At 40.1% G+C, this 26,751-nt stretch overlaps 2 protein-coding genes across 6 annotated transcripts in view; one reads left to right on the top strand and one right to left on the bottom strand.

Moving 5' to 3' along the window:
* DLAT (dihydrolipoamide S-acetyltransferase) overlaps window positions 1–18,295 on the top strand; it is a 38,287-nt gene extending 19,992 nt beyond the window's left edge. Inside the window, exons 11-14 of the mRNA XM_017883195.1 lie at window positions 4,740–4,855; window positions 13,487–13,649; window positions 14,814–14,950; window positions 16,453–18,295. Coding sequence (XP_017738684.1) covers window positions 4,740–4,855; window positions 13,487–13,649; window positions 14,814–14,950; window positions 16,453–16,582 — 546 coding nt within the window. The 3' untranslated portion in view covers window positions 16,583–18,295. The remainder of the gene's footprint in view (window positions 1–4,739; window positions 4,856–13,486; window positions 13,650–14,813; window positions 14,951–16,452) is intronic.
* A 3,551-nt stretch (window positions 18,296–21,846) lies between these two features.
* PIH1D2 (PIH1 domain containing 2) overlaps window positions 21,847–26,751 on the bottom strand; it is a 7,155-nt gene continuing 2,250 nt past the window's right edge. For all 5 annotated transcript variants that reach the window (XM_017883197.1, XM_017883199.1, XM_017883196.1 and 2 more), the window contains 4 exons: window positions 25,649–25,772; window positions 25,048–25,293; window positions 24,447–24,712; window positions 21,847–22,048 (listed from right to left, as the gene is read on the bottom strand). In XM_017883197.1, the coding sequence (XP_017738686.1) occupies window positions 21,914–22,048; window positions 24,447–24,712; window positions 25,048–25,293; window positions 25,649–25,772 (771 nt within the window). In that variant the 3' untranslated portion in view covers window positions 21,847–21,913. The remainder of the gene's footprint in view (window positions 22,049–24,446; window positions 24,713–25,047; window positions 25,294–25,648; window positions 25,773–26,751) is intronic.

Below are 26,751 nucleotides of genomic sequence, written 5' to 3'. Positions count from 1 at the left end.
GTAGGTAGTGTGTTTGCATGTGGACATTTATTCTTTCATCCCAGCACCGTCTTTCCCCATCGAATTATCTTGGTATCCTTGTCAAAATTAATCATATATGTGAGAATTTTATTTCCAGATTTTTTTTTTTGATCTTGTTATTTTTTGTTTTGTTTTGTTTTATTATACTTTAAATTCTGGGATACATGTGCAGAACGTGCAGATTTGTTCCATAGGTATACACATGCCATGGTGGTTTGCTGTACCCATCAGCCTGTCATCTACATCAGGTATTTCTGCTAATGCTATCCCTCCCCTAGCCCCTTGTCCTCCTGTAGGTCCTGGTGTGTGATGTTTCCCTCCCTGTGTCCATGTGTTCTCATTATTCAACTCACAGTTATCAATGAGAACATGCAGTGTTTGGTTTTCTGTTCCAGTGTTAGTTTGCTGAGAATGATGGTTTCCAGCTTCATCCATGTCCCTGTAAAGGACATGAACTCATCCTTTGTTAATGGCTGCATAGTATTCCATGGTGTATATGTGCCACATTTTCTTTATCCAGCCTATCATTGAAGGGCATTTGGGTTGGTTCCAAGTCTTCGTTATTGTGAACAGTGGCGCAGTAAACATACGTGTACATGTGTCTTTATAGTAGACTAATTTATAATCCTTTGGGTATATATCCAGTAATGGGATCGCTGGGTCAAATGGTATTTCTAGTCTAGATCCTTGAGGAATCGCCACACTGTCTTCCACAATGGTTGAACTAATTTACACTCCTACCAACAGTGTAAAAGCATTCCTGTTTCTCCACATTCTCTCCAGCATCTGTTGTTTCCTGACTTTTTAATGATCGCCATTCTGACTGGTGTAAGACGGTATCTCATTGTGGTTTTGATTTGCATTTCTCTAATGACCAGTGATTATGCGCTTTTTTTTGTATGTTTGTTGGCTGCATAAATGTCTTTTTTTGAGAAGTGTCTGTTCATATGCTTTGCCCACTTTTTGATGAGGTTGTTTTTTTCTTGTAAATTTAAGTTCCTCGTAGATTCTGGATATTAGCCCTTTGTCATATGGATAGATTGCAAAAATTGTCTCCCATTCTGTAGGTTGCCTGTTCACTCTGATCGTTTATTTTGCTGTGCAGAACCTCTTTAGTTTAATTTGACCCATTTGTCAATTTTGGCTTTTGTTGCCATTGCTTTTGGTGTTTTAGTCATGAAGTATTTGCCAATGTCTATGTCCTGAATGGTATTGCCTAGGTTTTCTTCTAGGGTTTTTATGGTTTTAGGTCTTACGTTTAAGTCTAATCCATCTTGAGTTAATTTTTGTATGGGGTGTAAGGAAGGGGTCCAGTTTCAGTTTTCTACATATGGCTAGCCAGTTTTCCCAACACCGTTTATTAAATAGGGAATCCTTTACCCATTTCTTGTTTTTGTAGGTTTGTCAAAAATCAGATGGTTGTAGATGTGTGGCGATATGTCTGAGGTCTCTGTTCTTCTGTTCTGTTCCATTGGTCTATATATCTGTTTTGGTACCAGTACCATGCTGTTTTTGTTACTGTGGCCTTGTAGTAGTTTGAAGTCAGGTAGCATGATGCCTCCAGCTTTGTTCTATTTGCTTAGGATTGTCTTGGTTATAAGGACCCTTTTTTGGTTCCATATGAAATTTAAAGTAGTTTTTTTCTAATTCTGTGAAGAAAGTCAATGGTTGCTTGATGAGGATAGCAATGAATTTATAAATTACTTTGGGTAGCATGGCCATTTTCATGATACTGATTCTTCTTATCCATGAGCATGGAATGTTTCTCCATTTGTTTTTGTGTCCTCTCTCATTTCCTTGAGCAGTGGTTTGTAGTTCTTGAAGAGGTCCTTCACATCCCTTGTAAGTTGTATTCCTAGGTTTCTGGTTTCTTTCATCCCAGCACCATCTTTCCCCATCTAACTATCTTGGTGTCCTTGTCAAAATTAATTCTAGGTATTCTGTTCACTTTGTAGCAGTTGTGAATGGGAGTTCACTCATGCTTTGGCTGTTTGTCTGTTATTGGTGTATAGCAGCATTGTGATTTTTGCACATTGATTTTGTGTCCTGAGACTGCTGAAGTTGCTTATTAGTTCAAGCAGATTTTGGGCTGAGACGATGGGGTTTTCTAACTATACAATCATGTCATCTACAAACAGAGACAATTTGACTTTCTCTCTTTCTATGTGAATACTCTTTATTTCTTCCTCTTGCCTGATTGCCCTGGCCAGAACTTCCAATACTGTGTTGAATAGGAGTGGTGAGGGGGAGAGCATCCTTGTCTTGTGCCGATTTTTGAGACTGAGTCTCACTCTGCCCAGAGAGGGGTGCAGTGGCATGATCTTGGCTCACTGCAACCTCCGCCTTCCAGGTTCAAGCAATTCTCATGCCTTAGCCTCCCAAGTAGCTGGGATTACAGGCATGAGCCACCATGCCTGGCTAATTTTTGTACTTTTAGTAGAGACAGGATTTCACCATGTTGGCCAGGTTAGTCTCGAACTTCTGACCTCAAGTGATCCACCCACCTCGGCCTCCCAAAGTTTGGGATTACAGCCATAAGCCACTGTGCCTGGCCTATTTCCAGATTCTTAATTCCATTCAATTAATCTCTGTATACCCTTGTGCCAGTACCACAGTCTTGATTACTTTAGCTTTGTAATAAGTTGTAAAATCAGGAAATGTAAAGTCATCTTTGTTCTTTTTTCTCAAGATTGTTTTGTCTGAGTCCCTTGCAATTCTAAATGAATTTTAGGATTAGCTTGTAATTTTCTGCATTGAAGCCAGTTAACATTTTGATAAGGATTGATTGGATGTGTCTGCTGATCAATGTGGCAAGTGTTGCCATCCAAAGAATACTGTCTTTTCATTTATGAACATGTAGATGCCCCTGTATTTAGTTGGGTGTTCTTCAGTCTCTTTTAACAATTTTTTTATAGTTTTTCAGAGTGTAAGTTTTGCACTCTAAATTTGCATTTGTTAAACTTATTCCTAGGTATTTTATTCTTTTTAATATTACTCTAAGTGGAATTTAGATTTTTCCACTTTTCAGATTGTTCATTGCTACTATATAAAGGTATGATTGATTTTTTTTAAGACTAGTTAGCTATACTAGTGAGAAGTAGGGAAAGAGTAGAAAAGGAGTTATATGTATAACTGACTCTGAGCAATCAATCGAGATAACAATTGATTTTTCTATATTGATCTTTCTTTTCGTATGCCTGCTGGAATGGGGTCTATATTGACCGTGTATCCTGCAAACTTGCTGAAGTTCTTACAGTTTTTTAGTGTATTTCTTAGGATTTTCTGTAAACAAGATAATGTTATCTGCAAATAGAGATAATTGTACTTTTTCCATTTTGACCTGTATGCCTTTTATTTCCTTTCTTGCCTAATTACTCTGGCTGGCATCTCTAGCCAATGTTGAATAGATGTACCTGAAGTGGACAGGTTGTTCTTGATCTTTGGGAGAATAAGTCTTTGATCATTAAATAGTTGTGAGGTTTCCCTAGATCAGGTTGAGCAAGTTCCTTCCTGTTCCTAGTTAGTAAAAGTGTTTTGATCATGAAAAGGAGTATTGAATTTTATCAAATGCGAATTTTATCAAATGCTTTTTCTGTGTCTGTTGAGATGGTTATGTGTTTTTTGTCCTGTATTCTATTAGGACATTATTACATTAATTGATTTTCAGATGTTAATGGAAATTTGCATTCTTGGGATAAATCACATTTGATAATGGTGAATGATCCTTTTTATATATTGCTGGATTTTATTTCCTAGTGTTTTGCTGAAGATTTTTACATCTGTATTCGTAAGAGATTATTGTAGGTTTTTTTTTGTTTTTTCTTCTAATGTCGTCTTTGGTTTTGGTATCAGGCTAATACCGGCCTTATAGAATGTGTGGGGAAGTGTTTCTTGCTCTTCTTTGATTTTTCTTTAAAAGAATTTGTGAGGAATTGATATTAATTCTTATTTAATGTTTGGTAGAATACTGATGAAGCCATTTGGGTCTGAGCTTTTCTACGTGGGTAGTTTTTAAATTACCAGTTCAATCTCTTTGTTAGTTATAGGTCTGTTCGGAGTTTTTGTTTCTCCTTGGTTCAGTTTTGGTAGCTTATGTCTGTATGGTCGTTCATAATATTCCCTATAATTCTTTTTACTTCTGTAAGGTAGATAGTAATGTCCCCTCTTTCACTCCTAATTTTAGGAATTCTGGTCTTTTCTCCTCTTCTTGGTCAGTCTAACTAAACATTTATCATTGTGGTTGTCATTTGGTTGATCTTTTCAAAGAACCAAATTTTGTTATTGTTGAGATGAATGAAAATGATGACATAATATACCGTAACTTATGGGATATGCTAAAGCAGTACTTACCAGAAAACAGCCTTAAGAGTCTGCATTTAAAAAGATGAAGGAACCAATGTTTGGTTTCATTTCTTTCTTTCTACCTCAGGGTATTTGTATATTCTCTTTCTCCTCCTCCTTTTCTCAAGATTATACAGTTTTACTCTTTGGTGAGAGAATTTAGAAACTACAGTTGTCTGGGGAGGGAGAGCATTAGGAAAAATAGCTAATGCATGTGAGGCCTACTGCCTAGGTGATGGGTTGACAGGTGCAACAAACCACCATGGCACATGTTTACCTATATAATAAACTTGTACATCCTGCACATGTACCCTGAAACTTAAAATTAAAATTAGAAAAAAAAAAAAAGGAAACTACAGTTGTTCTTGTCTTTCCAGATTTTAGAAGGGAGAAGCAAAATTTCTGTCAATGACTTCATCATAAAAGCTTCAGCTTTGGCATGTTTAAAAGTTCCCGAAGCAAATTCTTCTTGGATGGACACAGTTATAAGACAGTAAGTATACCTGGGGGCGATATATATCCATCACTAGTTTTCTTATATTATTTAATATGTGAATAGGAGGTGAGGGGATAAGGATAAATGGAATACAGAGAGGCAGATCACTTACATAGGTCAAACAACTTGAAAACAACACAAAATATTTATGAGATACTGCTTTTACTTTTTTTTCTTTCTGGCTCCAATTTTCAACCTTGTTTTTGTTGTTGTTGTTTTTTATTTATTTTTTAAAGAGACAGGGTCTTGCTCTGTTGTCCAGGCTGGTCTTGAACTCTTGGGGTCAAGCAGTTCTACAGCCTCGGCCTCCCAAAGTTCTGGGATTTCAGGTGTGAGCCACTGTGCCCAGCCTGAGATACTGCTGGATTTAGCTTGTAAAGGCTATAGATTCTTTGTATGAGTTCAGCAAAGGGAGATTAGTGAACAAATATGTGTAATTAAGTTGATAATGACTGTCACAAAGTAGGGTTAAATAGATGATTTTCATTCACCCATGAGTTCTCCTGAGCTTCAGGGGCAAAATTAAAACGAGTACTTGTTAATATTATGATGGTATAGAGTATTATGGTACTCATTGTGTCTCTTTTATCTCATTTAATTCTCATGACCACCTTATGATTTAAGTGCTTTCACTTCCATCTCTAGATGAAGAAACTGAGGCTCAGTGAGTTAAGTAACTTGCCCGAGTTAATAAGTTAGTGTTAGGACTGTGATTAGAACCAAGATTCTGACTCCTAAGCCTATTTGTTTTCTAATGTATAGATGCTTTTATGTTATTCTTATTCTGAAAGGAAACAAACGAACTTTTTTCCTTTGTACTCTACTGTCACACAGTCACAGCACCAATTCTGTGACCAGATGAGTAGAGGCAGGGGTGGGGAGGGTTTCCCCACATACCAGCCAAGCAATGAATTCTGCAGTGAATTCCTCTAACTCAATTAAATTCAATTCTGGTGCTGTCTACCTGTAGATAGTGTCAGATCCCAAAGACTGAGGGCTCAGTCCTACAAGACTGCCCTCACTTCAGATGCCAGTCAAAAGTGTAGGCCACTCATACTTGTAACTGACTGGCTACAGACTGGTTCCTGTGACCTCTTTCTTGGGTTTAACTTGCTAGGACAATTCACAGAATTTGGGGAAACACTTATGTTTATTATAAAGGATATTGCAAAGGATACGGGTGAACACCAGATGAAGAGATGGCTAGGGAGAGGTATGAGGTGGGGTGGTGCAGAGCTTCCGTATCCTCTCTGGGTGTACCACCCTTCCAGTACTTCCACAGTTCAGCAACTGGAAGCTCATTAAATCTTGTTGAAGAGTCTTGATAGAGGGGGCTGGGGAGAAAAAGGAAAGGGAAAAAAAAAAGTCTTTGTAGAGCTTGATCTCCAGGATCTCCAGCCTACATCTCCCTCCCCTTTTCCTTAGGTCAGTAGGTAGAGCTAAAAGTTCCGACTCTCAAATCCTCTAGTCATTTTGACCCTTCTAGTGACTGGCCCCATCCCGAGGTTACGCAGGGATCCTGCCCTAAATATCCATCATGGAGCTTATTATATAAGGGGCTCATTATAAATCACAAAAGATACTCCTATCACTCAGGAAATTCCGGTTTTAGGGTCTCTATGACAGGAACTGGCAACATGGGAACAAAGACCCAAGTATATATTATACCACACTTACTAATATTTATTCATATTTTAGGGCCGGGCTCACACCTGTAGTCTCAGCACTTTAAGAGGCCGAGGCGGGTGGATCACTTGAGGTCAGGAGTTCAAGACCAGCCTGGCCAACATGATGAAACCCTGTCTCTAGTAAAAATACAAAAATTAGCTGGGTCCCGTGGTGGTGCGTGCCTGTAATCTCAGCTACTTAGGAAACTGAGGCAGGAGAATTGCTTGAACCCAGGAAGCAGAGGTTGCAGTGAGCCGAGACTGTGCCATTGCAGTTCAGTCTGGGTGATAAGAGCAAAACTCTATCTCAAAAAAAAAAAAAAAATTTAATAAATATTAAATTTAGGTTGGAATACTGTTCCCTTAATAAGAGGTCAGTTCCCAGGAGGCAAACACAACGGTTTTTTTTTTTTTTTTTGGGGGGGAGATAGAGTCTCTCTCTGTCACCTAGGCTAGAGTGCAGTGGCACGATCTTGGCTCACTGCAACCTCCACCTCCCGGGTTCAAGCAATTCTCCTACCTCAGCCTCCCGAGAAGCTGGGATTACAGGTATGAGCCACCACTCCCAGGTAATTTTTTTTGTATTTTTAGTAGAGATGGGGGTTTCACCATATTGGCCAGGCTGTTCTTGAACTCCTGACCTTGTGATCTGCCACCTTGGCCTCCCAAAGTGCTGGGATCACAGGCGTGAGCTACCACGCCTGGCCCTTAAATACAACTTTTAAACTATTGTTTATTCTGGTATTTATTTACCTGCAGATTTCCAAATATTTTTCTGTTGCCTTTTATGAGTTTTTCATTTATTTTATTGACTGACTTCCTGTTAAAGAACATTAATATTTAGCTTTAGCTCCAGTCTTGGGACTAGAGAGAAAAAAAAGGTAGCTTTGTTATGCCCTTCCTACATACACACACATAACATCATCCTCCCAAATTGATTATAGCACAAATTTGGATTAAATCTATATTTGGGGCCGGGCAAGGTGGCTCCCACCTGTAATCCTAGCACTTTGAGAGGCCAAGGCAGGTGGATCACCTGAGGTCAGGAGTTTGAAATCAGCCTGGCCAACATGGCGAAACCCTGTCTCTGCTAAAAAAAAAAAAAAAAAAAAATTAGCTAGGTGTGGTAGTGCGCGTCTGTAGTCCCAGCTAATCGGGAGGATGAGGCAGGAGAATTGCTCGAACCTGGGAGGTGGAGGATGCAGTGAGCCAGGATCGCGCCACTGCACTCCAGCCTGAGTGAGAGTGATACTGCATTTCAAAAAATAATAACAAATAAATATAAATCTATATTTGGTTAACTTTTTTTTTTTATTGAGATGGAGTCTTCCTCTGTCCCCCAGGGTGGAGTGCAGTGGTGCGATCTTAGCTCACTGCAAGCTCTGCTTCCTGGGTTCACGCCATTCTCCTGCCTCAGCCTCCCGAGTAGCTGGGACCACAGGTGCCCGCCACCATGCCCGACTACTTTTTTTTTGTATTTTTAGTAGAGACCAGGTTTCACTGTGTTAGCCAGGATGGTCTCGATCTCCTGACCATGTGATCCGCCCACCTCGGCCTCCCAAAGTGCTGGGATTACAGGCTTGAGCCACTGTGCCCGGCCTGGTTAATCTTTTTTAGAGTATGTGTGTGTCCAGTGTTAATATTTGTATGCCTATGAAAATAATTGTGTATGACTAAGACATGTATTATACCATGAATGCTAACCTAATTGATTTTAATAATTGCTTTAGGGAAGGCTAGTTTTCTATGTACATGTGAATTCTTTCTGAAACTCCACAAGCTAGGAGGGGAGTTTCAGAAACCATTAAACCATTTCTTAATCTGATCAAACCTATTGGGTAAACTCTTGGTTCTAACTTTTCCTTGGTCATTCTTCTCTTGGAGAACATCTGGGCATCTAATATTCTTTAGAAACTGTTAGTTTTCTAGGGCTACCATTATTAATGACCACAAAATTGATGGATTAAAACAAATTCATTATCTCACAGTTCTGGAAACAAGTCTGAAATCAGGGTTTCAGCAGGGGCAATGCATTCCCTCCAAAGACTATAGAGAAGAATCCTTCCTTGCCTTTTCCAGTTCTAGTGGCTCTAGGCATTTAGTGGTTTGTGATTGCATAACTCCAGCCTCTTCTTCCATCTTTACATGGCCTTCTCCTCTGTGTCTGTATTTTCTCTTCTCTTAAGAGGACAGTTGGCGTTGGATTTAGGGTCACTTAGATAATACAGGATGATCTTATCTCAGGATCCTAATTATACCTCCAGAGACCTTTTTCCAAATAAGGTCACATTGATAGATTCCAGGGATTAGGACAAAGACTTATCTTTTGGAGGGCCACATTCAGCCCACTAAACAGACTTTAAATTAGTCTTCCTGTTTTCAGCATTATTCATATTACTGACTCATGGAGAGTTTTCTGGAGCCTGGCAGAAATAGCTTGCTTAAGGCATTGACAGTCTTCTGTAATTCATTCAAGGCCTATTTTTAACTATTGTACTTCTCTAAACCCCTCTTCTTGTGCCATTCTGAGTTAGCCACTGTTACTGAACATACGTTTCAGTTATCTCCTTTTAGGATGCTGTTTGGGCTTTCCTGTTCCTTGTTTTTAGATGCATTCCTTTTCCATGCTATGGCCACCATGATGATTGTCACAGCAGCAAACATTCAAGGAATTTATATTCCTTAAATATAAATACAGGATACTTAAAATCTAGATGGAGGCAGGATTTTTTTTTTAATATTCCTTTAATTCCCCTCTGTGCCAACATATAGACCCTTTTTTTTTTTTTTTTTTTTTTGCGGTGGAGTCTTAATCTGTCACCAGGCTGGAGTGCAGTAGTGCTATCTCAGCTCACTGCAACCTCCGCCTCCCAGGTTCAAGCGATTCTCCTGCCTCAGCCTCCTGAGTAGCTGGGACTATAGGCACACGCCACCACACCCAGCTAATCCTTGTATTTTTAGTAGAGATGGGATTTCACCATGTTGGCCAGGATGGTCTCAATCTCTTGACCTCGTGATCTGCCTGCCTCAGCCTCCCAAAGTGCTGGGATTATGGCATGAGCCACCGTGCCTGGCCGCATGTAGACACTTTTTAACACTTTAATTTGCCATTTTACATATCATAAAATGTACCTGCTCTAAGTGTACAATTTCTTGACTTTTGTTGAAGGTACAGAATTATGCAGTCTTTACCACAATCTTATTTTAGAAATTTCCATCACCCCCAAAAGATCACTCATGCTCATTTATAGTAAATTCTTATTTTCACCTTCAGCCCCTGGGCAATCTGTTCTAGTGCTTGAATCTATAGATTTGTATTTTCTAGACCTTTTATATAGAAATGGAATCACAGGCCGGGCGCGGTGGCTCACGCCTGTAATCCCAGCCTTTGAGAGACCGAGGTGGGCGGATCATGAGGTCAGGAGATCAAGACCAGCCTGGCTAACACAGTGAAACCCCGTCTCTCTACTAAAAATACAAAAATTAGTCAGGCATGGTGGCAGGCGCCTGTAGTCTGGGCAGGCGCCTGTAGCTACTGGGGAGGCTGAGGCAGGAGAATGGCGCGAACCCAGGAGGTGGAGCTTACAGTGAGCCGAGATCCCACCACTGCACTCCAGCCTGGGTGACAGAGTGAGACTCCATCTCAAAAAAAAAAAAAAGAAATGGAATCATAAAATATGCGGTCTTTTGCATTTGCTTTCTTTCACTTAGCAAAATATTTCTGAGACTCATCTATGTTGTAGCATGTATCTGTAGTTTATTCTTTTTTATTGCTGAATAGTGTTTAATCGTATTCAGTATACCTCTTTATCATTCACCAGTTGATTAACATTTGTTTTCCAGTTTTTTGCTATTACGAATGATGCTAATTATTTGTGTGGACATGTATTTTTATTTTTCTTCAGTAGATTCCTAGTAATGGAATATCTGAGTCATAGGGTAAAAGTATGTTTAATTTTTAGAGAAACTTCTACATTATTTTTCAAAGCAGTTGCACCGTTTTACCTTCCCATCAATAGTGGATAAGTGTTCCAGTTTCTCTCTGTCTTCAGTACTTGTTACTGTGTGGGTGTGAAGTGAGAGCCATCTACTTGTGAGATCTCGCTTTATTGCACTTTGATTTATTGAGCTTTTTTATAAATTGAAGGCTTGTGGCAACCGTCTGTCAAGCAAGTTGATGGCACCATGTTTCCAACAGCATCTGCTCACTTCCTGTCTCTGTGTCACATTTTGGCAATTCCTAGAGTATTTCAAACTTTATTATTCTATCTGTTATGATGACCTGTGATCAAGGATCTTTGATGTTACCATTGTAATTGTTTCGATGCCACATGAACCATGCCCATATAAGATGGCAAACTTCATTGATAAATTTTGCATGTGTTCTGACTGGTTGATAGAATTATCAACCAGCTGTTCCTCTGTCTCTCTCCCTCTCCTTGGGCCTCCCTATTCCCTGAGACACAATAAAACTGAAATCAGGCCAATTAGTAACTCTACAATGGCCTCTGAGTGTTTGAGTGAAAGGAAGACTTTCATGTCTCTTACTTTAAAAGCTAGAAATGATTAAGCTCAATGAGTAAGGCATGTCAAAAGCCAAGATAGGTTGAAAGCTAGGCCTCTTGTGCATACAACTTGTGAATACAAAGAAAAAGTTCTTGAAGGAAATGAAAAGTACTATCCTGGTGAACACATGAATGACAAGAAAGTGAAACAGCCTTGTTGCTGATATGGAGAAAGTTTTGAGTGGTCTAGATAAAAGATTAAACCAGGTACAGCATTCCCTTAGGCCAAAGCATTCAGAGCAAGGCCCTAACTCTCTTCAATTCTTTGAAGGCCGATAGAGGTGAGGAAGCTGCATAACAGAAGTTTGAGGCTAGCAGAGGTTGGTTCATGAGGTTGAAGGAAAGGAGGCTATAATAACATAAAAGTACAGGGTGAAGTACAAATTATTGAGAAGATACAGCTAAGATGATGAAACAGCTTTATATTGGAAGAAGATGCCATCCAGGACTTTCATAGCTAGAGAGGAAAAGTCCATACCTTGCTCTAGAGCTTCAAAGGACAGGTTGATTCTGTTAGCAGGTAATACAGCTGGTGACTTCAAGTTGAGGCCAGTGCTCATTTACCATTCTGAAAATCCTAGAGCCCTTAAGGATTATTCTGAATCTGTTCTGCCTGTGCTATATATGGAACAACAAAGCCTGATGACAGTTTACAGCATGGTCTGCTGAATTTTTTTTTTTTTTTTTTTTATGAGACGGAGTCCCGACTGTGTCGCCCAGGCTGGAGTGCAGTGGCGCGATCTCGGCTCACTGCAAGCTCCGCCTCCCGGGTTCACGCCATTCTCCCGCCTCAGCCTCCGAGTAGCTGGGACTACAGGCGCCTGCCACCACGCCCAGCTAATTTTTTGTATTTTAGTAGAGACGGGGTTTCACCGTGTTAGCCAAGATGGTCTCGATCTCCTGACCTCGTGATCCTCCCGCCTCGGCCTCCCAAAGTGCTGGGATTACAGGCTTGAGCCACCGCGCTTGTGCCTAGAGAGAGCTGGAGTTCTTTGGAGGCAGAGCTGTGCCTTTGTGTGAAGACTTAACTTTTTCTCAATTACAGAACAGTAGCAGGGGCCCTTACGCAGACCCCAAGGAGACCATGGATAAAATCCATCAGCTTGTGAACTTCAGTTGGGGTGGGGCCGGGGGGGAATCACCTTTTTTTTTTTTTTTTTTTTAACTAACCTCTACTAACATTTAGCATTTCTTCCTTTTATAAATGTAGAGAACAGATCAAATGTTAACAGTACTTGTGTCTGGTGACCAGTAAAAATCAGTTATTTTCAAATCTCATTGTAGTTATATATATCTCAAAATGTTATTTTATTCATGCCTGCTTCAAAGTGATTGCCATTATTAGACCTGCAACAAGATCTTATTATTGAGTGAATACAGAAGCACATTTGTCATAATTTTGTTTTTTGAACAGTTTGATAACTGAATTTCAGTATAGTTTCTCTCTTTTTTAAAGTAATTTGAATATTTTCAGTGTTAAAAAGGTATTCTCTGAGATAAGATCCAGATGCATAGGGGCACCTGCTGTAGAAAAGATTGGAACTCTGTACTTGATGACAATACAAGATCTGATTTTCTGTTAAAAAAAAAAAAAAAGGTTGGGAACCCTTACTTTTACGTACTTCTGAGGTACCACCACCCATGTATCCTGAGCACTCCTTTTTCTTGCTACAATGCAGTTCTTTCCCTCCAGTCTTACTTTCATCTGCTCAAACTACCTGTAGAGACTCAACTCCAGCCAATGTACTTCCACTCAAAATCCAAGGAGTTTTGATTGGTGGCATTCATGTGTGGGTCAAGGCAGATGGCAGGGGATGTTAGATGATATGTGTGAAACCAAGCTACTGCTACTGACACATTTCTCTTTTATTTTTTCTTGGTGGGTGGTGGGGTCGGGGGCAGGGGCAGTATTGGGGGATGGAGTCTCGCTCTGTTGCCCAGGCTGGAGTGCATGGCACAATCTCAGCTCACTGCAACCTACGCCTCCCAGGTTCAAGCGGTTCTCCTGCCTCAGCCTCCTGAGTAGCTGGGACTACAGGTGTGCACCACCATGCCCAACCAGCTTTTGTATTTTTAGTAGAGACAGAGTTTCGCCATGCTGGCCAGGCTGGTCTCAAATTCTTGACTTCAAGTGATCCGCCCACCTCAGCCTCCCAAAGTGCTGGGATTACAGGCGTGAGCCACCGTTTCCAGCTCTCTCTTTCATTTTTAATAACTACAAGTCAAGGAGAGGGCACAGCAAAATTTAAAAATTAGGATAGACATCGTCTTTGGCTGAACAATAACACACATTGGTTCAAAAACTTTTTGAAGTAAATGTAAGTATTCTTGCTTAACCTGGCACATAGGCTCTTCATAAACAGGTTTTGATTACATTTATTTTTCTTTTTAAACAGAAATCATGTTGTTGATGTCAGTGTTGCAGTCAGTACTCCTGCAGGACTCATCACACCTATTGTGTTTAATGCACATATAAAAGGACTGGAAACCATTGCCAATGATGTCGTTTCTTTAGCAACCAAAGCAAGAGAGGGTAAACTACAGCCACATGAATTCCAGGTAAGGTGTTGATTATTGCTTTCTAATTATGTTATTTTTAAGGTTTGCATAATGCATGTATTGCATTTTTCACCTTTTGATTCTGCCATATAATTCTTTTTTTTTTTTTAAACAGAGTCTCACTCTTGTCACCCAGGCTGGAGTGCAATGGCGCAATATTGGCTCACTGCAACCTCTGCCTCCCAGGTTCAAGCAATTCTCCTGCCTCTGCCTCCTGAGTAGCTGGTATTACAGGCACGCGCCACTGCGCCTGGCTAATTTTTTTATTTTTTATTTTTTGTGTGTTTTTAGTAGAGATGGGGTTTCACTGCGTTGGCCAGGCTGGTCTCAAATGCCTGACCTCAAATGATCCGCCTGCCTCACCCTCTCAAAGTGCTGGGATTACACGTGTGAGCCACTGTGTCTGGCCTGCCACGTAATCTTTTTTTTTTTTTTTTTGAGACAGAGTCTCACTCTGTCGCCAGGCTGGAGTGCAGTGGCACAATCTCAGCTCACTGCAACCTCTGCCTCCCAGGTTCAAGTGATTCTCCTGCCTCAGCCTCCCGAGTAGCTGGGACTACAGGCCTGCCACCACGCCCGGCTAATTTTTTGTTTTTTTAGTAGAGACAGGGTTTCACCATGTTGGGCAGGATGGNCAGGCTGGTGTGCAGTGGCACAGTCTCAGCTCACTGCAACCTCTGCCTCCCAGGTTCAGTGATTCTCCTGCCTCAGCCTCCCGAGTAGCTGGGACTACAGGCCTGCCACCACGCCCGGCTAATTTTTTGTTTTTTTAGTAGAGACAGGGTTTCACCATGTTGGGCAGGATGGTCTCGATCTCTTGACCTTGTGATCCACCCCCCTCGGCCTCCCAAAGTGCTGGGATTACAGGCATGAGCCACCGCACCCAGCCTTGCCACGTAATTCTTATTGACACACGGCTCTGAAAATAAAGAAAAATTGAATCACATATCCAAAAGAAGACATTATCTGAAAATAAGACATTCTCCAGCTGACATTTTTGTTCGTATTGTAATGGTTGTATATCTTCAGTAATATGTATTCCATTCAGGCCTTTCTTAAGACCTTGCACCTTTTTAGCTTAAGGTCTTTTCACAGAACATTTATCAAGTTTTCTGATTTATGTTGACAAACAATATTATTTATTTTTAATATTATTTCCTCTAGGGTGGCACTTTTACGATCTCCAATTTAGGAATGTTTGGAATTAAGAATTTCTCTGCTATTATTAACCCACCTCAAGCATGTATTTTGGCAATTGGTGCTTCAGAGGATAAACTGGTTCCAGCAGATAATGAAAAAGGGTAAGTGCCAAAATAGAGGGCAAATCATAAGCTAATTTTTATTACAGTATACACTTGTCCTGTGGTATCCTCAGGGGATTGGCTCCAGGAACCCCCTTGAATATCGTAATCCACAATGCTCGAGTCCCTTATATAATATGATATAGTATTTGCATATAACCTACACACATTCTTCTGTATACTTTAATCTCAACTTATAATAATACAATACCTAAACAGCACTTCATTCACATGGATCCAGTGTAGTACCCAGTGTGCAGCAAATTCCAAGTTATGCTTATGGACATTTGTGGAATTGTTTACTTTCTGGATATTTTGATCCATGGTTGGTTGAATATATGGATTCAGAACCCATGGATATATGGAGGGTCAACCATACCTGTTTTTGAGTATCAGTGTTTTCGTTTATTTGTTTGAGATAGAGTCTCACTTACTCTGTCACCCAGGCGGAAGTGCAGTGGTGCCATCTCGGCTCACTGCAATCTCTGCCTCCCGGGTTCAAACAGTTCTCCTGCCTCAGCCCCCATGTAGCTGGGATTACAGGTGTGTACTACCACACTCGGCTAATTTTTGTATTTTTAGTAGACATGTTGTTTCACCATGTTCGCCAGGCTGATCTTGATCTCCTGACCTCAAGTGATCTGCTCACCTCAGCCTTCCAAAGTGCTGGGATTACAGGAATGAGCCACTGTGCCTGGCCAGAGTCTCAGTTTTATATACAGTTATTGGCATGGTATATTGCATCTTCAAATAAAAGTAATCCCAGCACTTTGGGAGGCCGAGACGGGTGGATCACGAGGTCAGGAAATCGAGACCATCCTGGCTAACACGGTGAAACCCCGTCTCTACTAAAAAAATACAAAAAACTAGCCAGGCGAGGTGGCAGGCGCCTGTAGTCCCAGCTACTCGGGAGGCTGAGGCAGGAGAATGGCGTGAACCTGGGAGGCGGAGCTTGCAAATGAGCTGAGATCCGGCCACTGCACTCCAGCCTGGGCACAGAGTGAGACTCTGTCTCAAAAAAAAAAAAAAAATTATATATATATATATATATGATAAAATTCTTCAAGGCAGCAACTTTTCTTTACTAAATACAGTTAGTCCTATTTGAGGTGGAAACCTTATTCTAGGTGANTTTTTTTTTTTTTTTTTTTTGTCAGTCATATAGTAAGTATTTTAGGCTTTCTGGGACATATGGCCGCTGTTATAAATTCTCTGCCATTGTAATATGAAGGGAGGCATAAACAAGACATAAATGAATTGCAGTAAACTTTTAATCAATAAAAATAGGCAGAGGGCAGGATTTGGCCCATTGCCCACTCCTACCCCAGGTATCTGGTCTGTTTCTTCAAGCTGTTAATTTGAGCTAAAGGTATAGGACACTGGAAGAGTAGAAGGAAATATTACCTGGTTGGAATTATAGGGTAGGAGTGAGCATTTGGGTGGTTACTGGCTGAAATGCAGTCTTTTATTTCAGAATATCTAAAATGTTTTTCTTTTTCTAGGTTTGATGTGGCTAGCATGATGTCTGTTACACTCAGTTGTGATCACCGGGTGGTGGATGGAGCAGTTGGAGCCCAGTGGCTTGCTGAGTTTAGAAAGTACCTTGAAAAACCTGTCACCATGTTGTTGTAACTAACTCAAGAATTTCTAAACTCTTCCAGGTCACAGTGATTCATTCTTATCAAGATATTTATGTTATTAAACAGGTGGTTCTTTTATTTTAACCAGTTATTTTATTATTGAGTCTGTCCAGATAAGCTATTTATAATGGGCATTACTGAATTTTTAAAATGCCGATTACACCCAAATATTGTGCACATTTAATAATCCGACACCAGATTTTTAGCTCTGTACTCCTAATTAAGGGACATGTGGCCTTGCCTAGCCCTCTGGTGATAAGTACTTCCACTAGGAAATGTAGAATAGGTAGAACCTAAAGAAAAGGACATAAAGGTAACCCGGATGGAACCTTGAAGTTCTGAAATTTAATCGCCTAAAATGTTCTCCTTAGATGTTGAGAGAAGGAGAAGTCAGGAAAATTAATTCTCGTGGGGGAAGGGCTTGAATTGAAGCTTTACTTTAGAATTTAACCCTGGTTTGAAATTTTCCATTACATGATATTGGTTTACCATTGATGGGAAGGGTAGAAAACTTCAAGGAAAATAAGTGAAATTTTCAAAGTCAACATTTTCTTAGACCTTTTCAGCTGATTGTTTATTTTCTATGAATCCCTATACATGGTTGTTTCCCCTCCTCTTGAGATAATCTAAATATAAATCAGCTACTTGATATAAATGAGAATTTGTGTGGATATTTGTTTAAACAAATGTGTAATTTTGAGTACAGAATTCAACAGTTACCTCCAAAAGAGAAACATTCTTAATAGAATTTAACAGAAGCTGTGAAACTAAAATTTTCCAAGATTAACTGGTAGTTCATTGTAAATGAACCTAATGAACAGAATTTATTACTCCACTGTGGAAAATGCTATCAAATAACTGAGGAATAGATATGGAATAAGTGTACATATGTAAAATATGGTTACTAGAGTTAGATGTGTGCCAAAGTTCATTTATCCCAAATCCTGTCTGAAAAGAAGAGGAGGGGTACATTGGTAAACATTTTGGAGTGCTTAAAAATGCCAAAAACAAAATGGTAATTTCTACTTGGATAAAGTAAAAAAGTTAAATGTATGTAAAAGAGTGTTCTGTTTTCCTCTACTCCAGCATCATCCCATGTAAAATAAGAAAGCCCTAAAATACTGTTGGAGAGAAAAAATTAACGAGGTTGCTACCTTTTAGCCTAAGAACTTTTTTCCATTTTGTTAGATTTTGCCTTTCTTTTGGAGGGAAGGAGGGAGGCGATATTCTGGATTATAAAAATGAATTGGGAACATTATCATAATTCCAGACTTTCTATTAATATTTATGTGTTTTAATAAATATTTGAAATTATTTATGACTACTTAAAATGAATCTGACCAGTGCTTCTTGTATAGGTAATATGTGGAGTTAGCCCCTGAAATTTGCTTTAAGTGTTTCAGTGTTGAATCTGTTTCTAAATATTCATTATTACCTGGTGCACAAGTGACACTCCATATATTCCACACAGCCTTTTACCTTGCTGTATTATTATGAAAACAATACATTCATCTGATTTTTCAGTAATTAGTAATTTTAGGTTGAAAATTATCCAAAAGAAACAAGCTTATCACAAGGGACCATCATCAATATGACCCAAGTCTGGTTCAAACATTCAAAACTTCAAAGATAATTCGTCTTTCGCTAATGCTTGTGGTTCTGTTGTTCCCTTGGGGGAAAAAAAAATTAGTTGCCTTCTAATAAACATTGTTGAGTTAAAAATTAATCTGAGCTATAATCTAAATCTGAATTCAGTCTCTTACCAGAACTGAAAGAAAAAAGTTTTAATAAGAAAGAAAAGAGTGTTTTGGTTCATATGTGATTATTTAAAATTAAAGTATAAATCTTCAATATGTCTGGTTTAATTTTTGATCTGTTGGTAATTATTTTCGCATTTAAATTATTTAGATCTAGGGACAGCCATGTATGTATAAGCTCGCAATACAGATAAATTTTGAGTTTACGTAATTGGTAAAATATGGACTGCATTTAGGAGAATATAATCTAACACTTTAAGCTCAAAGAGTTCCTGAAGCACCCCATGTTGGGGTGTGAAACTTATTACCAAGATGGAAAATGTGGTCTGGTTGTGTTAGGTGATTTATTCCCAATTCTGAAGGTTGTGATTGTGAAGTTCGTTAGGGTATCCCAAGGTATGATCTAGAAAGGAGTAAATAAGTACGTTAGAGAGATAGGAGGAATGTTCATCATGTGTAACGCACAAGTCCTGGAATACATGGGGGAAATCATCATCACTACTGATAAATGATCTAAAATGAAGTCTGTAGAAAAATCTGGTCTCCAATTTTTTTTTTTTGAGATGGAGTTTCGCTCTGTCGCCCAGGCTGGAGTCCAGTGGTGTGGTATCAGTGCACTGCAACCTCTGCCTCCTGGGTTCAAGCAGTTCTTCTGCCTCAGCCTCCCGAGTAGCTGATATTACAGGCATGTGCCACCACGCCCAGCTAATTTTTTGTATTTTTAGTAGAGACGGGGTTTCACCATGTTAGCCAGGATGGTCTCTATCTCCTGACCTTGTGATCTGCCCACCTCGACCTCCCAAAGTGTTGGGATTACAGATGTGAGCCACCGTGCCCAGCCTCCAAATTTTGAATTTTGAGAAAAAGAAATCTTAGTAAGATTCCTATTTAAACCAGTCCATAGTTCATTATTAGTTAATGCCCTTCCTGGGCCGTTTTGTTTTTTGTAGGGAGGGGAAGGTAGAACTGTTTTTATTAATATAAAATGAGTGAGAATATTTTGGAAAATAACTAGAATGTGAATTTTACCACTTTAAGTATATTAGGTCTTGATGTGCATTTTAATGAGTATACAAACACAGATACTGATGTAAGTAGCTTCTAAGTACTGAGTGCAAGGGTAGAGATTCACTTCTATGTGGTTAGGAATTTTTAGGAAATACATTTTGGTAGTGATTTTGTAGGAGGAAAGATAAGGTGAGACTCACATTTTTTTGAGGGTTGAGAATAGGTTTGTTAATTTTAGGACATGATACAGTTCCAGAAATTTTTCAGGAGATAAATTATCCTGTTGCTAGTAGAATTTAAATCCAGGCCAGGCCTTCAAGAAGGAGATTTGAGGCAAGGGGAAAAAAAAAACCCAAAAATCCAGACCAGGCTTAAGAAAATTGTATTTGCTTTTAGGCCAGACCCAGTGGCTCACGCCTGTAATCCCAGCACTTTTGGAGGCCGAGGTGGGCAGATCACTTGAGGTCAGGAGTTTGAGACCAGCCTGGCCAACATGGTGAGACCCAGTCTCTACTAAAAATACAAAAATTTAGCCGGGCATGGTGGCAGGCACCTGTAATCCCAGCTACTGGGGAGGTTGAGGCAGGAGAATCACTTGAAACCTGGGGTGGGGCTGGGTAGGGGGCAGAGGTTGCAGTGAGCCAAGATCATGCCACTGCACTCCAGCCTGGGTAACAGAGCAAGACTCTGTCAAAAAAAAAAAAATTTATATTTGCTGTTAAATGTCATGTATCAGTTATTTCTGTTATACAACATTAGTTTCTATAGTTAAAAAGTTTTAAAATTAGTAAGAACTTTGGCCTGTATGTTGAACTAGAAACTTTATTACAAGGATAATTAAAGGAAACTTGTATCTAGAAAAGATAATTAAGGGATGTGTAAAGTCTGTATATGGCTTACTTGGTGTATAAATTGGATAGTTGGTACCTTTGTATTTCAGAGCTTAGAAGAGATGAATGATAGTTGAAAGTACATCACTTTTGTAATTCTGATCATTTCTTTAGGAGAAAAGCACTTGTTGCAATGTCAACTACTTTTTTTGTTCAAATACAAGATATATTTTGCATGCCGGGCACGGTGGCTCACGCCTGTAATCTCAGCACTTTGGGAGGCCAGGGAGGGTGGATCACCTGAGGTCAGGAGTTCAAAACCAGCCTGGCCAACATGGAGAAACCCCGTCTCTACTAAGTATACAAAAATTAGCTAGGGGAGGTGGTGGGCGCCTGTAATCCCAGCTACTCTGGAGGCTGAGGCAGGAGAATCGCTTGAACCCAGGAGGTGGAGGTTTCAGTGAGCAGAGATTGTACTACTGCATTCCAGCCTGGGCAACAACAAGACTCCATCTCAAAAAGAAAAAGAAAGATATATTTTGTTTGCTGTTACTATGTCATTGTATCCAATCTATCAACAAGTCTATATCTGATAAATGTCTGGCTGGGTAGCTGGGTCTCCTGGCAGAGTTGTTTAACTGAAATACAGAGGTTAGGGACTGGGTGCGGTAGCTCACGTCTGTAATGCCAGCACTTTGCGAGGCTGAGGCAGATGGATCACTTGACGTCAGGAGTTGGAGACCAGCCTGGCCGACATGGTGAAACCCTTTCTTTACTAAAAATGCAAAAACTAGCCAGGCGTGGTGGCACATGCCTGTGGTCCCAGCTACTAAGGAGGCTGAGATAGGAGGATCGCTTGAACCTGGGAGGCGAAGGTTGCAGTGAGTCGAGATTGTGCCACTGCACTCCAGCCTGGGCAACACAGCGAGACTCAGTCTCAATTAAGTACAGAGGTTAAATAGGCTTGAATATTATATCTGGCCCTGTATTTTTATTATTGGAGGAGACTCACTGATACAACCCACCCTGGTAATAAAAAACTTCTTACACAGTCCGGAATTTTTTCCTGATATAAAAATTTACTAGAGACTTTTTCAAGCAGTAAACCAAGAGTTCTCACTTGTTACTTGGAAACAATTAGAATTTTCCCAAATGATAAGTTACTTAAGATATTTTTAAAACAAGTGTGTCATGGCAATAGTTTTTAATAGTTTCTGGTTGATGTTTATTTGAGAAGAAGAAGTGAGTTTAAAAATATAAGACATAGTCAGGCGTGGTGTCCCATGCCTGTAATCCCAACACTTCTTGGGGAGGCCGAGGCAGGTGGATCACCTGAGGTCAGGAGTTGGAGACCAACCTAGTCAACAGGGTGAAACCCTGTCTCTACTAAAAATACAAAAAAAAGCCAGGTGTGGTGGTGCGTGCCTGTAACCCCAGCTACTCGGGAGGCTGAGGCAGGAGAATTGCTTGAGCTCGGGAGGTGGAGGTTGCAGTGAGCTGAGATTGTGCCATTGCACTCCACCCTGGGCAACAAGAGCGAAATGCCGTCTCAAAAAAATTGTATGTATATATAATCATAACAACTGAAGAGAAAATCTCAGTCAAAATGAACTTAGAAAATAATGGAATTAGTGTTTAAGATAAACCACTACTGCTTTAGGCATAACGAAGGTCCTTTAATTCACATGACTTTAGCACTGAAAACCAAAACATGATGCTCTTCTTCTTTTACACCAAAGGCATTGTGATGATTAGCGTGGAGTTTTCTTTGATAAATTTTGCTGTAGTCATTTCAGTATCAATAGGTTTTGGAAGATTCAGATGTAATCTGTACTTCTCAGATACTTCAATCAATAAATCATCCTAAGAATAATAAACCAAGATATTTATTTCCTGCTTAAAATTTGCGATACTAACTTATTCTTCCCAGTTATTCACTCCTTTCCCATAAGAAGATCCCATTTGTTGCCATGTGACTTGGAATGAGCAAAAAATTACTGTTGTAAATCCCTTAGATTTTAAGGTGGTTACTGCTGCTCACTACATCACATGTTAACTGATACAGCACCATAGTAGAGTGTTGCCATCCGAAATTATGTGGGCTGACCAGCAAACAGCAAGGAAACTTACTGGAGCCTGGAAAGGTAGTGATCCATGTTTCATAATGATGAAGGCTTTAGTGAAACTATCACAGTAATTTGGATGACAAATACTCTGTGCCTAGTTGATATGTGGCTTTAGGTGAAGAAGTGGGAAAATAGATGGTTGGTAACGTGTTGGTTCTGTTCACTACATTTAACAGGATATTACAAGAAAGATGAGCTTAGAATGGACCATGTTGCAAGTCGAATTAAAAGGGTGGCTTAAAGTGCAGTGGCTGACACCTGTAATCCCAGCACTTTGGGAGGCCAAGGGCAGGTGGATCACTTGAGGCCAGGAGTTCGAGACCAACCTGGGCAAAATGGCAAAACCCTGTCTCTACTAAAAATACAAAAATTAGCCAGGCTTGGTGGCACGTGCCTGTAATCCCAGCTACTCGGGAGGCTGAGGCAGGAGAATCACTTTAACCTGGGAGGCAGAGGTTGCCCAACAGTAAGCTGAGATGGTGCCACTACACTCCAGCCTGGGCAATAGAGACTCTGTCTCAAAAAAAAAAAAAAAAAAATGGATTTTATAGAACCCCAAAATTCTAAGACTCAATGACTGAAAAGTAGAACTAATTTTTATTTTCAGACAGTAAGGAATAAAATTGAGAAATTATTTCTGTCAACCAAGGCTGATTAAGGCAATATAGAGGCAAAGATTAAACCTTTATGCTTTGTTAAAACCTCTGATTTTTTTTTTTTTATTTTTTTTTTGGAGACAGAGTCTTGCTCTGTTGCCCAGGCTGGAGTGCAGTGGCTTGATCTCGGCTCACTGCAACTTCTGCCTCCCGGGTTCAAGCAATTCTCCTGCCTTAGCCTCCCGAATAGCTGGGACTACAGGCGCCCGCCACCATGCCCAGCTAATGTTTTTTTTGTATTTTAGTAGAGACAGGGTTTCACCATGTTGCCCAGGCTGGTCTCGAACCCCTGAGCTCAGGCAATCTGCCCCCCTCGGCCTCCCAAAGTGCTAGGATTACAGGCGTGAGTCACCATGCCTGGCCAAAACCTCTGAATGTATTAAGGTGAACTTAAGTAAATCCTTATATTTGGCTAAAATAACAGCAATTAAGTCTAAAGAGACAGGTAAGTCTTGGAAATACGGGCAATGTCTAAAAAGGAATCATGGGTATCACTGACTGGAATCCAAATGCTACCAGCCTGGACTAAAAGAAACTGACTTCAAAATTTAAAACAATCCTTTGAGCCCCAAGATACCAGGAGCAGCAACCAGGCTGAAAAGGCTACTTAGCATCTGAGAATGGCACATTCTCCAATACTCTTCAGATGTGACCAAGGTGGATAGTGGGAAAGGAAAAAAAAAAAAAAAAAAGAAAACATCCTCCTGAAGACTGAAGAAAGGTCGTGGAAAACAATGGAACTGGGGAGCTAGGTAATTACAGAACTTTCTCAAGGAACCTTAAGTAAGAACATCCTCTACCTCCAGAAAAGGAGCCCTCACAATGCCTGCCTACTAGGAGTTCAGAATTGCTGTGCACCAGTAACTGCAGTGTGTCTTATTTTTCCCATTTCTGAATTGAGATGGTTAATTATGGTTATCTTCTCCCCATTCCACATTTCATGATGGATGGGACTGAGGGAGCATATAACTTTTCTTTATATGTCTTAGTCCATGGCTCAAGAAGAAGAGAATGCAAAATTCTGTCCTTTGGAGTCTGATACTGGGATTGGAGGTGTTTTCCTTACAGAAAGAAGCAAGTATTTGCGACCGAGAGTGTAGTCTGTGGTAGATTGTAGGACTGACTCTAACTATTTGCTCTTCTGTAAGAGGATAGTACATCCCTGCCATATGACTTCCTGTGACTGTCTTTGAGAATACACTTCTCAGTCCTACTGATGTAGAATTGGCCTTGTGACTTATTTTGGCCAATGGAGCGTGAGTAGAAGATATCATGAAGTGTCATGTCTAAGTAGAAGTATTACCATCCATTGCATGGTTTGATCATTTCTATTTTCCCTTTGCCGAGATGTGAATTGCTCCTTCACCGGGTAATCTGAGCAAATCATTGTAAGCCCCTAAAATTATGTAGTTTGTTACTATGGCATAATATAGTGAATGCTGGCCGATACAAATTTACAGTATTATCTATTCAACTTACCTCAGAAACACTAAGGTCACAGAGAGAGACAGAATTAATACCAGGTAATTCAACTTTCAACTCAGTTTTCAGAGGTTTCTCATTGTGATCATGCACAATTTTTAGTTCATAGGCTGGTATCTTTATCTCCACCTGGATTTCAGTACTGGAAATCTCTTCTATCAGACACACTGCTTTGCCTGAAACTTGGTCTTTTGGGAGTAACAGCTGAGGAAAATGATCGGGATTGCTCACAGTACTGCTTCGTATCTGTCCAAGAGTTAGTTCTTTATGAAAAAAAGGGTGGAGGGGAGATTAAAAAAAATCCACAACATAAAATACTATGAGCTGTAATATATGTGGTGTTAGTAGAGATGGTAGATAAAGCTGCAGTTATATTAGTTTGGGAATCTTAAGCCAAAAGAATCTTAAACCAAATAATTTGATTGCAAATTTTCAGGATTTAAAATCAAGGATATGATATTTCTAATATCTAATATATACATTTTCTATCTTAAGTTTCTCACCTTTTAAAATAGAGATTTCTAGTTTTCAAAATGTATACAGGATGCAAAAAAAATCTTAAAGCAGTTTAATTTTCCATTTACAATCATCAACTTACCTCTTCTCATTTTTTCTCTTAAATCTATGGAATCAGTTTGGATTCCTATCAGATTTTGTTTCATTCTTTGAATGCTTCCTTTTATTCTAAATTTGGTAATATGGTAAGAGTGTGAGAGGGTGAACTGGAATTGCTCCTCAATGCATTTCATGGCCATCTGAATTAACTGATTTTTTTTCACTTGGTTCTTTTCTGCTGCCTGAAGAACATCAGGATTGTAGGCAACATCAATGACCGTGTAAGCATCTGTGTGTGTAAATGAAAGGGTAGGAAATGAAGACAAATTGTTGCACTAATGATACTATCAGGCAATATATTAAACCATATTCCTGATAAAGCTAGAGAATATTCCTGTATTTTTTAGAGGTAATCACAGTAGTGCTACAGCAATTATGACATTTCCTGGCACTTTTACATGGATTAAAACAGCTCATCTTATTACAAAAGTTAAACAGTATTAAATTTGCATAAAGGTACACTAATTGTAATTCTGTTATCACCAAATAAAGAATTTTACTTGAAATGCTCTCAACCAAGTAAAATCTTGTCCATTCCTAATAAAATTTGTACAATGTGCTTTCTCTCCCTTAATTATTTGTACCTGATGTCTCAGTTGTATCTTCTGGTTTGCCAACAGTTAGAGGTACTGGATGAGTGGCTGACTGGGGAGCTGGGATCCTTGTCCACTGACACAGGTTGATAAAAAGTATTTTTTCTTTTGGTTTCTGGAAAGCAAATAATTTTGCACATCTTAAAACCTAGTTTAAAACCATTTAAGGTCAGGCATGGTGGCTCACGCCTGTAATCCCAGCACTTTGTGGGGGCCGAGGTGGCTGGATCACCTGAGGTCAGGAATTTGAGACCAGCCTGGCCAACATGGTGAAACCCCGTTTCTACTAAAAATACAAAAATCAGCCAGGTGTAGTGGCAGATACCTGTAATCCCAGCTACTTGGGAGGCTGAGGCAGGAGAATCGCTTGAACCCAGGAGGCAGAGGTTGCAGTGAGCCAAGATTGTGCCATTGCACTCTAGCCCAGGTATTAAAATTGTGTTTGATTATACTGTTGTTACTTGATTTCCCCAAGGCTGCTGGCTTTTAATCAGGAAACCAGACCGGGGTGGTGGCTCACGTATGTTACCCTAGTACTTTGAGAGGCCGAGGTAGGAGGGTCACTTGAGGCCTAGGAGTTCGAGACTAGCCTGGGAAACATAGGGAGATCCTGTCTCTACAAAAATAATTTTAAAATTAGCCAGGTGTGGTGGTGCCCACCTGTGATCGCAGCTACTTGGGAGGCTGAGGTGGAAGGATCACTTGGGCTGCAATGAACTGTGATTGTGAGCTGTGATTGTGCCACTGCACTCCAGCTTGAGCGACAGAGCCAGCAAAACCCTATCTCAAAAAAAAAAAAAAAAAAAAAAGGTCCGCTGGGCGTGGTGGCTCATGCCTATAATCCCAGCACTTTGGGAGGCTGAGGCGGATGGATCACCTGAGGTCAGGAGTTCAAGACCAGCCTGGCCAACATGTGAAACCCTGTCTTTATTAATAACACAAAATTAGTCAGGCATGGTAGTGCACACCTGTAATCCCAGCTACTTGGGAGGCTAAGGTAGGAGAATCACTTGAACCCAGGAGGCGGAGGTTGCAGTGAGCCAAGACCACACCATTGCACTCCAGCCTGGGTGACAGAGCAAAACTCTGTCTCA

This window comes from Rhinopithecus bieti, unplaced genomic scaffold, assembly GCF_001698545.2.
Source record: "Rhinopithecus bieti isolate Rb0 unplaced genomic scaffold, ASM169854v2 scaffold_11964, whole genome shotgun sequence".
Taxonomy (NCBI): Eukaryota; Metazoa; Chordata; class Mammalia; order Primates; family Cercopithecidae; genus Rhinopithecus; species Rhinopithecus bieti.
Note: the sequence above shows the minus strand (reverse complement) of the source record. Positions and strands in the feature narration are given on the sequence as shown.